At 42.1% G+C, this 16013-nt stretch overlaps 1 protein-coding gene across 1 annotated transcript; it reads right to left on the bottom strand.

Annotated features, from left to right (window-relative positions):
- Nucleotides 1-7139: 7139 nt before the first annotated feature.
- CSP41A (chloroplast stem-loop binding protein of 41 kDa) lies at nt 7140-13937 on the bottom strand. Its single transcript, XM_086787426.1, has 6 exons — nt 13385-13937; nt 12455-12576; nt 12272-12374; nt 9852-9993; nt 9329-9606; nt 7140-7499 (listed from the first exon to the last, which is right to left on the bottom strand). Exons 1-6 carry the CDS (start codon nt 13799-13801, stop codon nt 7317-7319), a joined length of 1245 nt encoding a protein of 414 aa, XP_086643552.1. The 5' UTR covers nt 13802-13937; the 3' UTR covers nt 7140-7316.
- Nucleotides 13938-16013: the final 2076 nt, after the last annotated feature.

Genomic DNA, 16013 nt, shown 5'->3' with positions numbered 1-16013 from the left:
CCACGTAGACCTGCTGATAACGACGTGCAGCAACAGCTGCCGCTCTACTGATGACGAGCTTCAAACATTGCTGATGACAAGCCGCTTATGAGATGACAGGAGGTCCGCCCGCTGCTGGATGACGAGCAGCTGATGAGAAGAGCCGTAGATCTGCAGATGAAGCAGGCTCCTTCTTCTTCACCTCTCAACACTGGCTCTTGAAACCATGTAAAAAATTAGAGCGAGTAAGCGTTTGTGAGAAGAAGCAAGCAAGCTCGTACATTGGAAGCCAAGGAGAAAGAGAGAGACAGAGAGCCACAAATGGATAAGACATTTAGATGAAGTACACCATACCAAATAAAGCTTGCACTTAATTTTGTATTAACCTTTATAAAAGAAAGTCTCCTTACTTACAATACACCAAGGCACCACCCTATTAAATAGGGCAACCATGACTAGATAAAATCTTATCCAATCCATGATCATCCAATCACACTGATATCAAAATCTCAACATGTTTCGGTAGAACATCAAGGTCCTAACCAACAATTTGGTGTTATTCAAACCCCAGCCACTCATCATGGTAAGCCATTCCAGCTTTTGATTGATTGAGGCAGTACCCATTCATTTCTTTCTCCAAGGTGTCTACAAAAATTAAACCTGGGTCAAAAACTAGCTAGGAAAATGGTTGTAGAGCTAGCTAGTGTGGGAAGGAAGTAGTATCTCACCACTCTGTAGGAAACCTTGATTTTAATTGTGGTAGTGAACAAACTCATGGCCATTTTAGGGTCCTACCATTAGGTATTTATAATGGGATCCTTTTTGGGATGGAATGGTTAATCACAAACAATGCTAGTATTCACTGTAACCAGGGGAGTATCACTTTTAAAAATGAGCAGGGCCAAGTAGTATTAGTTCAAGGAAAGATAGGTAAACCCAAGTCTAGGTTAGTCAAAGTAAAACATCTTCTTAAGGGAGTACGTAAGGGACAACATGTTTTCCTCGTTAAGCTCAACAAAGCTGCTGAACCTAGTAAATAATCAAAACCCTCTTGGCTCCAAGAATTCTCTAACATCTTTCCTGACAAGCTTACAAGGCTACCACCTCCTCGAGAAGTCGATCGTGAAATTGGGCTAATTCCTGGTGCTCAACTTGTCTCAAAAACACCCTATAAGATGTCTCTCCCTAAAGCCATGGAGCTCAAGGAGCAAACTTTCCTAACTCATTGAAGAAGGGTTTGTATACCCCAGCAGCTCTCCTTGGGGAGCACCCATTCTTTTCCAAAAGAAGGATGAAACTCTTCGTCTCTGAATTATCGGGGGCTAAATCAAGTCATTGTCAAGAACAAGTAGCCTATCTCTCGTATTGACGAACTTCTTGGGAGGCTTCATGGGGCCAAGATTTTCTCAAAAATAGACTTAAGGAAGCAGATATACCCAAGATAACTTTCAATACCCGTTATGGCCACTATGAGTTTATTGTAATGTCATTCGGGTTAACCAATGATCCTGTAACTTTCAATCGCCTAATGCAAGATATATTTCGTTCCTACTTGAATGAATTTGTGCTTGTCTTTTTTGATAACATTCTAGTCTACTCCAAGCTGGTGGAAGAGCATGAGGAGCATGTGTGTAAAGTTTTGCAATTACTGCGTAGACATAAACTCTATGCTAAGAAAAGTAAATATGCCTTCTTTACTCACCAGATTGAGTATCTTGGATTCATTGTCTCCCAAGATAGTATCTCAGTAGATCCTACAAAGATCAAGGATATACTGGAATGGCCACCCCCTAATTCAGTCCACGAAGTTCGTGGATTTTTGGGAATCACAAGATGGTACAGGATTTTCATCAAAGATTACTCCTTGGTAGTTGCACCCTTGATCGATCTTCTTAAGAAGGATTGCAAAATAGTGTGGTTGTTGCCAATCCATCAAGTCTGCTTTGATCAGCTCTCAAAGCCATCATTACCTCAGCACCAGTCCTAAAACTTTCTGATTTCAACATGGAATTTGAGGTGGTTAACTAATACCAGTAGTCTAGCACTTAGTGGTGTCTTAGCCCAAGAAGGAAGACCGATGGCTTATACTTTTAAAGTTGAAGCAATATGAGGCCAACTATGTCACCCATGATTTGAAACTCTTAGCAGTTGTTCATTGCCTCAAGTTATGGAGACGTTATCTCCTGGGATGCAAGTTCCAGCTTGTAAATAACTGACCACAAGAGTGTAAAGTGGATCTTCACCTAGCCTAACCTCAATATGAGGCAGAGAAGATGGATTGTAATCCTACAAGAATATAACTTCGACATCAAATTCTACCCTGGGAAGGATAATGTGGTGGCAGCACGTAGCCGTAAATCTTTCTTGAGTGCAATTTCAATGCCAAATGATCCCATACTAGTCAAGGTGAAAGAAGTCTCATTTCATGATCCTGATCACCAAAGGTTGGTGAACATAGTTGAAGAAGGAAAAACTTTAGAGAAAGAGAAAAATCTCATCAAGGGTTACTTCACCCATGACGCACCGGTGTCTCTACTTCAATCACAGGCTATGTATTCCCAAGGATCCTTCCCTAAAGAAGCTAATCTTCCACGAAGCTCATGATAGCCCCGTTGTTGCAGGATACCCAGGCTATGCAAAAGACCTTGAATGCTCTAAGGAGGAGCTATCATTGGGCAGGCTTGAAAAATGATGTCCTCCAATACTTGAAGCAATGTCTCTCATGTCAAAGAATCAAAGCTGAAAGAGTCAAGATACCTGGAAATCTTCAACCCTTGGATATCTCTTAAATGAACTAGGAATGCATTAGTATGGATTTTTGTCACAAGTCTCCCCACTGTCCAAGGAGGATATGATTCCATTTTCGTGGTGGTGGACTTGCTTATTTTACTAAAGTAGCTCATATTATACAGGCAAAGAAAACCTTCAAAGCTTCTGATATTGCCCAATTATTCATCAAGGTCTTTAAACTTCATGGTTTACTGAAAAGAATAGTCAACGCGACGATCGGGACTCTAACTTCACTTCAAAGTTCTGGAAGTCCTTATTTCAGGCCTTGGGTACTCAACTTTGCTTCAGTACAGCTTATCATCTAGAGACCGATGGCTAGACTTAGAGAGTTAACCAAGTAATTGAAGACATTCTCAAAGCATATTGCAGGCGGGAGCCAAGAAGATAGATTCAATACCTTTCTCTAGTAGAATTTGTCTATAATACATCTTATCACTAGAGCATAGGGATGTGAAGATAGATTCAATACCTTTCTCTAGTAGAATTTGTCTATAATACATCTTATCACTAGAGCATAGGGATGTCACCATTTAAAGCACTCTATGGACAAGAATGCTTATCTCCTCTAAATTTCTCTAATCCAACCTTAAGAGTTAAGGCATCCAGAAAAATGCTTGAGGAGATGGAAGAATAGACCAAGTTTATCCAGAAAGATATTAAAGCTGCTCAAGATCGATAAAAGCATTATGCCGACACAAGGAGGTCTGAAATGATCCTCAGGGAAGGAGACAAAGTTCTTCTACGGGTGCAACCCAAGCGTATCTCTTTGTAACTTGGAAAATATAAGAAGCTCAACCCAAGATATTGTGGACCCTATAGAGTTATCAAGTGTTTGGGTAAATAGTGCCTATAAGCTCCAGCTCCTATCCCATGCCCATGCTAAGGTCCACGATGTATTTCATGTAAGCTTGTTAAAGCCTTATGTACCTAGTCTCGATCATATTCTTAATAATAAGCAAGTTGTAATCCCAACTCAAGGAGTCCTTTAGTTGCAACCTAGTAGGATCAGAGATTCTAGAGAAAGACAACTTCGTAATCGAACTCTTATAGAACATCTAGTGCAATGGAAAGACTACCTTGAAGAGGTGCAACTTGCAAAGATGAAGCTACACTCTTAAGAAATTACCCCGAATTCATGACGAGATGAGGATATCTTGATTTCTTTAAGGGGGAAAAGATGTAACATACCCATCTTCAATAATAATATATATCCATTTAATAGATGAATTTATGATCCTTTTTATACTGTAAAAATCATCAATTTTAATAATTGAGCTATATCCACTTGGAATCTTAAAATTATGAGTTCAAATTTGGAATCTGCGTGCAATTTTATCATAATAGAGAATTTTACAGGACTCAAAACGGACACTGGAATAAGCCTCTAAGTAAAATTTTAGTTAAAGTACGGTGAACTACCGACCTTAAAAAATGCATGCTTTTGGGTGTCCGATTGACGAACAGAATGCACCCCTAAATGACCAGAGAAATATCCCGGACACTTTCACCGAAAAAAATCATGACCGCCAGACACATCGAGGCCGTCGCTCCAAGAAAAGGATCCCCGTCCCAAAAAGATGCCGTACACATACCGGGTGCCTATACAACGACCGCGTAAGGACCAAAAGCCGATCGCCCCAGCGTATGGTCCCCACTAGCTGCCACATGGACACCCATGCGACCACTAGCCCGGAAGATATATGCGTACCCCACCTTTGGCCTGTGTATGCACCACCCCTTTCCCCAGACTCATGCAGCCATATTGTTATACTTTCACCGTACACTGTCCTTTGCGCCCCGCTTTGCTCGTTCTTTCCCTGTACTTGTACCTATATCAGCCCCTATATAAACCCTCTCCATGGCCGCCGACACCTCACAGTATGAGCGAAGGCTATACCCGACAGCCCTTACAGCCCATCTCCCAACAAGCCCTTTTTAGCCCATTTCCAAGTGGGCTTTGCAGAATTTCTTCCAGCAGCCAGCCCTTGTCTTGGGGAGGGGGTGTCCTACACTGCTCTCTCCCCCTCCCCCCTGCGTGAATAGAATTAAGGGGGAACTCTCCTTCTTCCCCCTCTAGTTAGCTTCCAGCCTTGTCCCCAGCTTAAGAACACTCTACTTTTGTCCCCCTCCTATATAAAGAGACTTAAGCAAGCACACTTTGGCTCTTAGAGGCGATTCCCACGAGTGAGTTTTATGCTCATAAAGTGAGCAAACGAACTTCGAATCGCAATCCAACTAAAGCGTTGACTTGCACTAATGCAAGCCACGAGGTGGATAGTATGGCTCCTCCTCGAAGATGCCAAAATGCTGCCTCGAAAAGCATGCATAGCAACAACCTTAGAGGGAATGCCCCGGATGGAGCCAATGGCCAGGCTAGCTTGATAATTATTTAAAAAGAGGTTTTTTGATTAATCTTTAATGTTAGCATTAATTAAATAAGAAAGAGGTTTTTTGATTAATCTTTAATGTTAGCATTAATTAAATAAGAAAGAGAGTGCTACTTATCCTTGTTTCGAATATACCAAATTTCTTGTAATATTATCGTTTTCTCGAGAAGATAATGTGATTTCTCGTATTCTATGATTTAGTTAAATAATTGTGTTGCTATCTTGATTAAGTTAAAGTACAGGCACATCTTCTCCCTGCCTCGATGCTAACCCCGTCCATGTGCTTGTGTAGCCGAGCGATGACGTTAGCGATCGAGAATCGGAGTCGGCCCAAGGTATCCCTCCTACCATTGGGAAGTTGGAACGCGCCGGTTTGGGTGAGTGTTATGAATGTTGTCTAGTTCTATGGACCCAGGCTAATGTGGCAAATAAGTCCACCCTAGCGCGTAGACATCTCTCTGAGGAGTAGGAGGATCAAGTGTCGGAGCCTAAGAGGACGACATGCCGGCTTGAGTCCTCACCGGCTACCAACGACGAGGGGTATGGTCTCGTAAGGATTGCCTAGTCTATGGAGACTGGAAGGCCGAATTCTAGATTATCGGCAAAATAAAATAAGCCTTGATTTTACTATAGATAGATTTGAATCTTGTATTTATTTTTAATTAAGCCTTTTATTTTCTAGTATTGTTTAAGTGGTTGTTTTAACGAACGCTGTGTAAGATCTCTATTTAAGAAACTTATTTATATATATCGCACAGTGTGGTAGGACTACTTAGAAAAAAATTTATGCATGAGTTGGGTAAAAAGTGAGAGGATGGAATGACCTGACAACACCATCCTATGGATGGATGGACCCGATTAATCAGGTAGCTTTTCGACAAAATTAATTAAAAGCTCTACGCTAGGTAAGTAGATCCCTGGGCAACCCTAGTCTAGAGGATTAGGCCAACGATTGTGCCTCATATACATGAAAAAAAAAGCGTTGTTTATATGAATCAAGAATAAAGGTTACCCAAGTTAAGGTCAATCGCTCTATGGGTGATTCGATTTTAAGAGTCATTTAGAAGACCACGCTCATTGTAGGATAGAAGTAGGTCTTACCTACTAGTCTTATCCTCACATCTTTACACAGTCAAGGTGTCGACAAGTAAGATTGTATTTTTTGTTAGACTTAGTAGACCATCTTAAGGATTTCCCTTTTTAGGCTTGGGAATCCTTATAGATTGAGGGTGTACTCTTCCATTAGATAAGTCCTCTCTCCATTTCCATGTACACCACACAATTAGCACCTCAACTCTCCAATGCCTCCACAGTAACAACACAAGAAAATCGCAATCTCTCTTGTTAAAATAATACACGAAATTATCATACATGTGGCATTGGGTATATAGACATATGGTTCAAAGGTCTTATAGCCATCATTCATATGAGGATCCATATCAACATATTCTAGGTGCCTACTACAAGTTGAGAAGGATCTTGGATGCCCTCAAAACTAGGTAAGTGAGTGCTTACTTTTTGGTTGAGAGAGGCAAGCTTCTAGGTGCCTACTTCAAGTTGAGAAGGATCTTGGTTGCCCTTAAAACTAGGTAAGTGGGTGCATACTTTTTGGTGTTCAAATCAACAAATATGGTTGAGAGATTCAAGGAAGGGATTACTGCTTAATCTCATTGCTGATCACTTCTACTCATGTCTATATAAGCACCTGGGTGCTTGAGAGAGGAAAAAGAGAAAGGAAAAAGAAAACACTTGCATGTAGTGAAAAGAGGATGTGTTTATTGTATTCACAATTATTATATAATCAATAGTAGCGACTATTAGTTTGATGATGACTATTTAATGGAACATTTTAATCTATATGAATTATACATTAATTAAAATTTATTATTATAAGATACTAATAGTTATTATTATGTTGCTATTAGTAAAATAAATTACATATGTATAGGGTAATTTACTTATATTTACTGTTTATGCCTTGCGAGGTCAGAAAAAACATAAATTTAATGATTACCATTTTGAAGCGAATACATACATACTGATATATCAATAATTATTTAGATAATTCCATGATATAATTAATAATAATAAGAATGAAGCCGGTGAGAGATTCCATATGTTCAAGAATCTAGTGATAAACCTTATTGAAGATGTGATAAATTACACAGTAACAGGAGTCTTCAAAGCCTCGAGAATCTTCTCATCCAGCTCGAACTTGATGTCTTTCTTGTCCCTGCCGATGCCCACGTACTCCTCGAACCGTTCCTTGAGGTCTTCTGGGAGGTTGCTGCTGCTCTTCCACCCCAGCTTCTCTTTTGCGGCTCTCGGCTCCGCGTAAAAGTGCTGTTCACACCAGCAAATCAAACTGTGAGTTGATTTCCACACACACACCCCTCCCCCCCTTCCCTTAATCATTCTGTTCACCTTATAACCATTGCATAACCATGCCTACCTTTAAAAATCTGAAGTTTCCCTCTTAACTTTGCACTGTTAACCTTATACCCATGCCTACCTTTGAACTGTTTACCTCATAACCATGCCTACCTTCAAACATCTGAAGTTCTTGGCAAATTGTTTTTGGGCAAGGAATCTTCCAGGGAATTTTGGCTAAGATCCCCACACCTTGAACCCATCCGCATGGTCTGTTGAGTGGATGCTCATGAAAAATGCGATGCCGCCGAGGAAGCACCTTGTGGGGTTAAGAACCCAGGACAGGCTAACACCTTCACCACTTGGGCTGTCACCTCATTGGCCAAAAAATAATACCACTTGAAAATGGTGGACCATGGAGGAACTTTGGCTACAAATTCCATGAGGGGTCAAAAAACACTAGGCTGACCAGAGGGCATGGCAGGAATGAGGGGTCAGGCATTGTCTTGGGAGGCATGGCCGGAATGGGTGGACCGGCATCCTTCTCTAGCCATGGGGAGAGCATTCTAGGCTGGAATTCAACAAGGATACACTACATCAGCAATTGGTGGATTTGTGTGAGCTCAAATCCCTGCACTCCAATCACAACTAATCATAGTTGTTACGAGGCGCGCCTCTAATAGTTCGAGGCGTTCGAGGCATACAACTGCTTGATCGAGGCGTCAACAAAAATAAAATAATAAAATAATAAAATAAAATTTCTGGTTTGAGTCTTTAGATGGGGGCTTTAAAGGCCCAAGGCAGCCCCTCTCACAAACACTCTCTCCCTCTCATACATTCTCTCCCTCCCTCCCTTAAGCCTTTCTGAAGACCCAAAGTTCAAAGTTCAAACACACTAGGATGATGATGTTTTTTATACCCACTATTGGAGCTCTCTATACTCTACTAGTTCATTTCATTTTACTTTGTACCCTTGAATCTTGATGATGTATCCAGATGATGAGGATGTACTATTTTGGTCTCATAGGTCATTTTGGCCTTTTGCAGACGTTTAATACAGCTTTCTTTCTTTCACACACACACTCTCTCTCCCTCTCTCATACACACCCTCTCTCTCTCTCTCTCTCTCTCTCTCTCTCTCTCAACTTTCACTATATATCTATCTATCACTATATATATATATATAATATTATATATATACAACAGACACCTCTAACACACCTCTAACGTCTCTAAAAAATACGAGTCTTTCGAGGCGCGTACCATACCCGCCTCTCGTACCAACGCCTCTAACAACCATGCAACTAATGTAACTGGACGGGCTGACATGGCCATAGAAATGGAAGAGGGCAAGGGAAGGAGGATGTAACAGTTGTAACTATGGATGGACAAACTTAGCTGTGCAAGTCCTCGTGCACTAGGCAAACCATTGTGAGCATGGACAAAAAATTGGTAATCTTGACAATAAAAGGGCGTTATAGACCATGCAATCCCCCACCAGAACAAAGAACTGGTACGTTGCCAAGAAAACCAATACATGCCAGTGCAGTCACCCTAGCTTATCCCACTGCCTTATTGTAGCCCTGGACAACCAATTCCAATGTGCAAACTCTTAAGAGCCCTCATTTGCCAGCAGTCACATAACTGCTCCAATTGCACATTATGGCCATGGTCAGTGGGCTGTGGACAGTGGAGTATAAATTTTACCAAACAAGCTTCAATCTGCACCTATCCAACAATGGGTGGAGAAATATGTATGAGGCGCTTATGTTGTAGATTAGAAGAGAGAGAAAGCAGATTACCATATTACGGAATGGGAAAGCCTTCTTGGCATCGATTCCGATAGCTTTTGGGTCATAGTAGACTATCTTTGCTTCTTTTCCAGCTGCTGCAGCACAGAATTTCACCAGCCCATTGAATGTGACTGCTCGATCGCTCACAGCATTAAAGGTAGTTCCATTTGCAGCATCAGGGTTCTCTATAGCCAAGGTAATCATACTTGACAGGTCCCTTACATGGGAAATGTTAGTTACTTGCACTCCTGGAGCAGGAATAGGAACAGGTCTTCCTCGAACAATACCTGCAAGAAAAGCAACATGCAAGTGCAACATTACTTCAATCTATCTGATAATCACACACACACACACACGCACACACACATGCACAGGACGTGAACCCCCCCCCCCACACACACACACACACACACACACATGCAATTCATGATGCATTACAAGGCAATATTGGGCATAAGTTCTAAGATAACAATCAAGCATGGTCAATCCTCAATGCTAAAGCTTTACATCAGCATTTGGTGGAAGGACTTACGGTCAAAGAACCATTCTTCACAATCTTTGTTGTTTCCAGATCCTACCATGTACTGAGGGCGGAAAGAAGCCCAGCTAGAAAAAGATAGACCAGAAATGTATTCCTCAACTCCAACATGCCCAGCATCAGCCTTTACAACATCCTACGAATTCAAGATAGTTGACTTTAGTTCAATAATCAGAATCAGTAAAAGAACTTAAAATGTGAAAGCCTTTACACTAGTTCCTCTCTGGAGAGTAGAATCTGTGATTGAATAAAAATGGCATACCAACTTGCTATGCATTAAAGTCTCAGCCATGAAGCTAATCCGGGGAATCTGTCAAGGCTGTAAGACCTCTTTAGTGTTTGTCAAGGAAAAAGAAAATCAAGGAGGAAGGGAAGAAGACCATCCTTATTTTAAACAATTGTTAGAGGAATATTGCAATGTGTTTCCAGAGGATTTACCCAGGATACCTCCACCAAGACCCCTAGACCACGCCATAGAATTGGTGCTGGGAGAAACACCATATGTGAAGGCTCCATACCAGTTCAGTGTACTAGAGTACACAAAACTAAACAGCAACTCAATGATCCATTGAAAAAGGGTTTCATTAGACCTAGTTTGTCACCCTGGATGTCCCTGCCCTCTTTCAGGTGAAAAAAGACGGAACGTTCCACCTACGCATCGACTATAGAGGGCTAAACAAACAAACTATTAAGGACAAATACCCTCTACCTCACATTGATGACCTATTAGTCCAACTACCAAATGCAAAGGTCTTTTCTAAAATTGACCTTCAATCTGATTATCATCAAATAAGAATTGAAGATAAGGACATCTTTAAGACCACTTTCTGAACTAGGTATGGACATTATGAGTTCACACTTCCACCATTTCAGTTGATTAATGCACCAGCAACCTTTATGTGTCTCATGAATCATGAGTACCTAGATGATTGCATCCTAGTTTTCTTAGATGACATATTTGTTTATTCAAAAAATCATCAGGAATATGAGGTTCATTTGCAAAAAGCTCTTGAAAAGCTGAGAGACTACATGCATGATAGTATTCAAGCATATTATATTTGAAGATGCATGCAATCATATACGACTAACCCCTTGAAAACAATTGCTTCAATTATTCCTTTTTGTGTTTCCTTCATACTAATGGCATATAACAGTACATGAGTCAAAAGAATGGAGCCTACAAGGTGACACCCTCAACTCCCTTTATAAAAAAAATGTTTTAAATAGTGTGCAGATCATTGCCAGCCTTATATTTTAGTGAAAACAGATCTAAGATAACAAGTATCATATTTGTAAGCTCCTCAATATGTGGTGCTCATAGTTGTGTATCCTTGAAGAAGCAAGTTCTACAGTACCAACAGAGTATAGTGACATATCATTGAACATATCACAGACGACCTTTCTCAAGGCCTCTTAATCCTCAGGGACTTCTCTCAAGCTTGAAATTGAAGGATTTACTTGCTTCTTTTTCCTTTGCACCTCACACACTCGCAAATCCACATGCTGCATAGGAGAACCACCCTTCCAGAGACATGGTTGGATGCAGTGTTTTCACTGGTACTCAATTTGTGAACCTCAAAGTTAATGATGCAGAAAAAACCTAAATACACCATTGCTGATGCAGTGTTTTCACCGGTACTCAATTGTGAGCCTCAAAGTTAATGAAGCAAAAAAAGCCTGAATACGCCATTGCTGATGCATTGTAGGCGACATTGTTGAGAAGATGCAGGAAAGCCAGTGATGATAATCAATGTGTCCCTGGCTGCAACTACTACACCTAACTACAACACATGTTAGTGCACCTCTCCCTTGTGGAAAGAGCATCTGGGGCCCTCAAACCCCCGCAAGCACAAACCATAAAGTTGAAGTCCTGCTCTCTGTAGATGTCTCATAGTAAATATTCTTGTAATTTTAAGTGTTTCAATGGCCAAGCGACATATCAAAATACATGTATAGGACAACAAGAGCCGAGTCTAATACCCATCTCATGTTGAAGGGCAAATATTAGCTACTTGTAGATGACAAATGGCTGTACCTTCTCGAAACAACCCTCGAAGATCCAACCCTTAAAATATTTGAACCATTAGGGAAATTATGAGCTCATTTTGAGGCCCTCTAAGGAGTTTCATGCTCTTTCTCTCTCAAAAAAATGGGGCCATGGTGAGCCCTATGATCTATCAATAGCTATTGCCAAGTATGGACATATTGTATGCTGACTCTACTACAAGATGGCCTGCTCAATATAATGGTCAAGAGTTTTCAGGCAGAGTTTTAAAAATGAGGTGAGTTGCAGCCAAATTCTCTACTAGAACTGATTCCATATTCTATCTCACAATGATTACAACTAGATATAGAAGGCCTTGAATTACAAATTGAAACAGTGACTTGAGGAGACAGGATGAAGCATAACTGACCCCTTCAACGTGTGGAGGCTCTTCTGTTGTTTTATAGATCCCAGCACTACTTATGAAAAGAAACTGCTGTGCACCATTTGCCTTTGCCCAGTCTACCACAGGCCTGGAAGAAACAAAGCATTCAACCCACAAACATGCAACATGCAAAAAGAGTGGTCGAGGCCAATAAAAAAGAAAGCATACTTTACAGCATCTAGATCTTTTCCATTGTTGTCGAGAACAACATCGTAGGAGGCTGACCCAACAGCAGCACCAATATTAGATGGACTACCCCACACAGTCTTAGCTCCAGCTTCTCGGAGTTCCTATCACACAATTTGATCAGGCATATTTGATTCAATAGCTGCACTAATCAGCAGAAAAAAGTACACATGAAGGCATGAGGATACAAAATGTTGGAAGGAAACATTGTTCTATAGAGGAGCTCAATTTATAGCTGCACTAAGGCATGGTTAGGGTCTTAGTGCAGTAATGGTTCTGGAACACCCTCCTGCCCCGAAACCCCCACCACCCCCACCAAATCACCCTTATGATGCCAATGAGGTGATAGCCCAAGTAGTGAAGGTGTTCACCTAGGACCAAGAGGTCCTGGGTTCAAACCCCACAAGGTGCTTCCTCCACGGCATCGCCTATGGGCAGTGAAAAACATCAACTACAGAAGGATCTTGGGCCTAAGGCTAGTCAGGGAAAAAAAGGAAAAAAATCACCCATAAAATGCTGCATTTGCATGTATCACCCATGTAATAACCTTTGACTGCTCAATTCCATTGCATTCTGCCATTTGCATATGAGTCCTCCCCCCCAGTACACACTGTGGGAAAAATAATAACCTCTACAAAGGAGGCCATGCCCTCCCTTCTACATGAGATCTTCCACATGTGTAATAATGGGGGTTGAATTGAAGCTAAGGTTGCCATGCCATCAGATACCTTCTAGGAGCAAGGGGGGTAATGTGGTGAGTTTATTGATAATTCTACACAAATATTAATTCTTCCAGGGCTAAGAAAATGCAGACAATGTGGTAAATTAGGGGTGCGATTAGCTGAAATTAGCTTAATGTGGTAAAAGCAGTGATGAGATTAGCTGCTAATTCATCAATGTGAGGTCACTCACAGAGAAGCGGGAGAAAGGGGTTTTCTTCATCTTGTCGGAGGTCTCTTCGCCGGCGGTGAGGATGGTGACGTCGTGGCCGCGTGACTGCAACTCTTTGACGAGCCAGAACCCGATGACGGCGTGGCCGCCACTGTTGGTGTTAATGATGAGAACCTTCTGGCGGGTTTCGCCGGCGCTCGCTCTGACCAGTGCAAGGGAGAGCTTGCTGCTTCGCTTCGTGAAGCGGCAGCTGAGCTTGGTGGTGGGCGAATTTGCGAGAGTGTCTCCCAGCAAAAATGCCGATGAAGACGATAACGAGGCTGCACCGTGAGAAGGGACGCGCAGGTAGATGCCATGGCTCGCAGAGGTGAAGCTTTTGTAAGAAGCTGACGGTGCGTAGTCCACCGCCGGCGATGACACAGACGCCCGCAGAGCCATTGATGCCCGTGCCTTGCTTGCTAGCTTGATTTGACGATGAACGAACTACACTACAAACTGGCTTGGTAGTGGTGTGTGTGGATCGTTCATGTTAGTTGCTTTTCCTCCACATTCCAGCGGATATGGTAGTTTGGATAATGTTTTTTTGGGCTTTGAAGGTAAGCGGTGAATATTTTTTTCCCTTATTGCCATGATTTTTTTTCACAAGGAAATGTATTTTTACAAAAGAATAGAGAGCTTTCACCAAAACAGTGTCCTTGGTAACAACTATCTCTCTCAACATCATAATGTTGAGAAGTACCCGACCCACCGCCCCCGCCCCCGCCCCCCCCTGTTGAGGCTCCACCTTCTATTGAGTGTGCAGTGTAAGGGGGGGTCCTTTTCTTAGTAGGGAAGGGCATGAGGTAGGACTGGGAGCTCCACTGGAAGGCTTTGGGTAGAGGCATGTCTCTAATAGAGAGTAACCAATAGTCAGAGTGGCACCATAGGCTGATTCTGTCACCAATGAGCTCTAGCTCTTCATTTGATACATTGTACATCCTAATCAAGTCTGCTCTGGACAGTCATGTTTTGCAAGCATTGTTCCATACATCCCACCAGCAGCTAATGCCTGATTTGTGCAGTCTGAGAGAGCAGATTCAACCTTGGCCTCCTCCACTGGGGGGAAGGGTAACATAGGCCACCAGATTGAGTCTCTGCCATGGAGCCCCCAAGTATGGCTAGGTTTATCTGAAAGGATTAGGTCCCCTTTGATAGAGTTCTAGGCTGTCCATAGAGAAACGACTAGAGGGCTACCCACAGGTTTCATATGATATTTGCTCACCAATATTGTCAGAGGCAGTAGGTTCTTCCACTTGGGGAATTTTTTGAGCTTGAACTGATGTGTGTTCCTATTGATTAACTAGGCCCAGTCGTCTAAAGGGTTTAAGATGCTCCTCAGGACCCACTTAGCTGCCATTATGTCAGCCAGGTTGGATATATCTAGGAGACCAAGTCCCCCTTTCCCAGTTTCCAGATAGCACCAATCCCATTTGACCTTTGGTATTGACTTTGACTATGGGTCCCCCCCCATATCAAGTTCCTGCACAACCTTATGAATTTGCTCAAGTCTTCATCTGGGGGTCTCCAGCAGCTTAGAAAATAGATAATAGAGGGAATGATGAAGTGATTGATGATCATTTTCCTACTTGCGAGGTTGAGTTGTCTTCTTTGCCACCTAATGAGTTTGTCTTCTACTTTGTTTATAACCCGTTGCCACCTTTGTTTCACAGTGACTTTGAAGCCCATTGGGATACCCAACCGTCTGAATATCACCCATCTTCCAATGTTTTGCATCCTGCATGAATCAACCACTCTCTAGAGGCTTGTCAATCAGTGTTTTGATCCCAGTTTTCTGATGGTTTATCACTGATCCTGATGCTCTGTAGTATATGTCTAGGCATGACCAAAAGCATCTCATACTCTGCTCATTGTTGGCAACCATTGCATTTGTGTCATCTGCAAACATTTGTGTACATAGTTGTTTGCCACTAGGGAGGGCAATTCCCTGCATCTCGCCTTTCTCCATCCTATCTTTAATTAGCCAGTTCAGTCCATCTACAGAGCAATGGCATAGAGCAGGGGGGGCAGAGGAGGGCAGGCTTGCCTAATGGACTTGGTCAACGGGAGGGCCTCAAAGAGTACCCCATTAACATTGACCCTTGCTGTGGCATTACCAAAAAGGGTCCCCACCATCTGGATAAAGTGCTTGCCTGCCCCCATGTGTCTAAGAGACTCCAAAACATAGTGCTAGCTTAGTCTATCATATGCTTTGTCAAAATCTATTTTGAAAAAGATATAATTCTGATTGGTTTCTTCAGCAAATTCCATACACCAGAGGGTAATAATAGCATCCAGGATGTACCGACCCTTTATGAAGCCCTTATGTTCTTGTCTAATCTAGCTTAGCAACGGCTTTTGCATAGATTTTATAAGCACTTGTGAGCATAGTGATGGGTCTCCAATTGCCCAGGTTATCTTTCTCTCCCTTTTTGTGAATAAGTTTGATCCATCCTTCATTGATTGAGAGAGAGGGCACCATATGACAGGGCCTCCTGTCAGACATCAAGAAGGGTCTCTTTGAAGGTTTTGAAGAATTATGAGGGTAAGCCATCCACCCTTGGACTTTTCTTCCCCGAAGGTTGTCCATTGCCCTGCAGATTTCTTCCTTTGT

The sequence above is a fragment of the Cibotium barometz genome, chromosome 51 (assembly GCF_041138505.1).
Source record: "Cibotium barometz isolate CiBa-2024 chromosome 51, ASM4113850v1, whole genome shotgun sequence".
In the NCBI taxonomy this organism is placed as follows: Eukaryota; Viridiplantae; Streptophyta; class Polypodiopsida; order Cyatheales; family Cibotiaceae; genus Cibotium; species Cibotium barometz.
The sequence above is the reverse complement of the archived record's forward strand: the minus strand, read 5'-3'. Positions and strand labels throughout refer to the sequence as shown.

Coding starts and splice junctions, on each gene's coding strand:
- CSP41A (XM_086787426.1), bottom strand. CDS start 13,801: ATGGCTCTGCGGGCGTCTGTGTCATCGCCGGCGGTGGACTACGCACCG. Junction 9,994..12,271: donor AGCCTCCACACGTTGAAGGG/GTCAGTTATGCT, acceptor TTGAATTCGTAG/GATGTTGTAAAGGCTGATGC. Junction 9,607..9,851: donor TGAAGAATGGTTCTTTGACC/GTAAGTCCTTCC, acceptor CTTTTCTTGCAG/GTATTGTTCGAGGAAGACCT.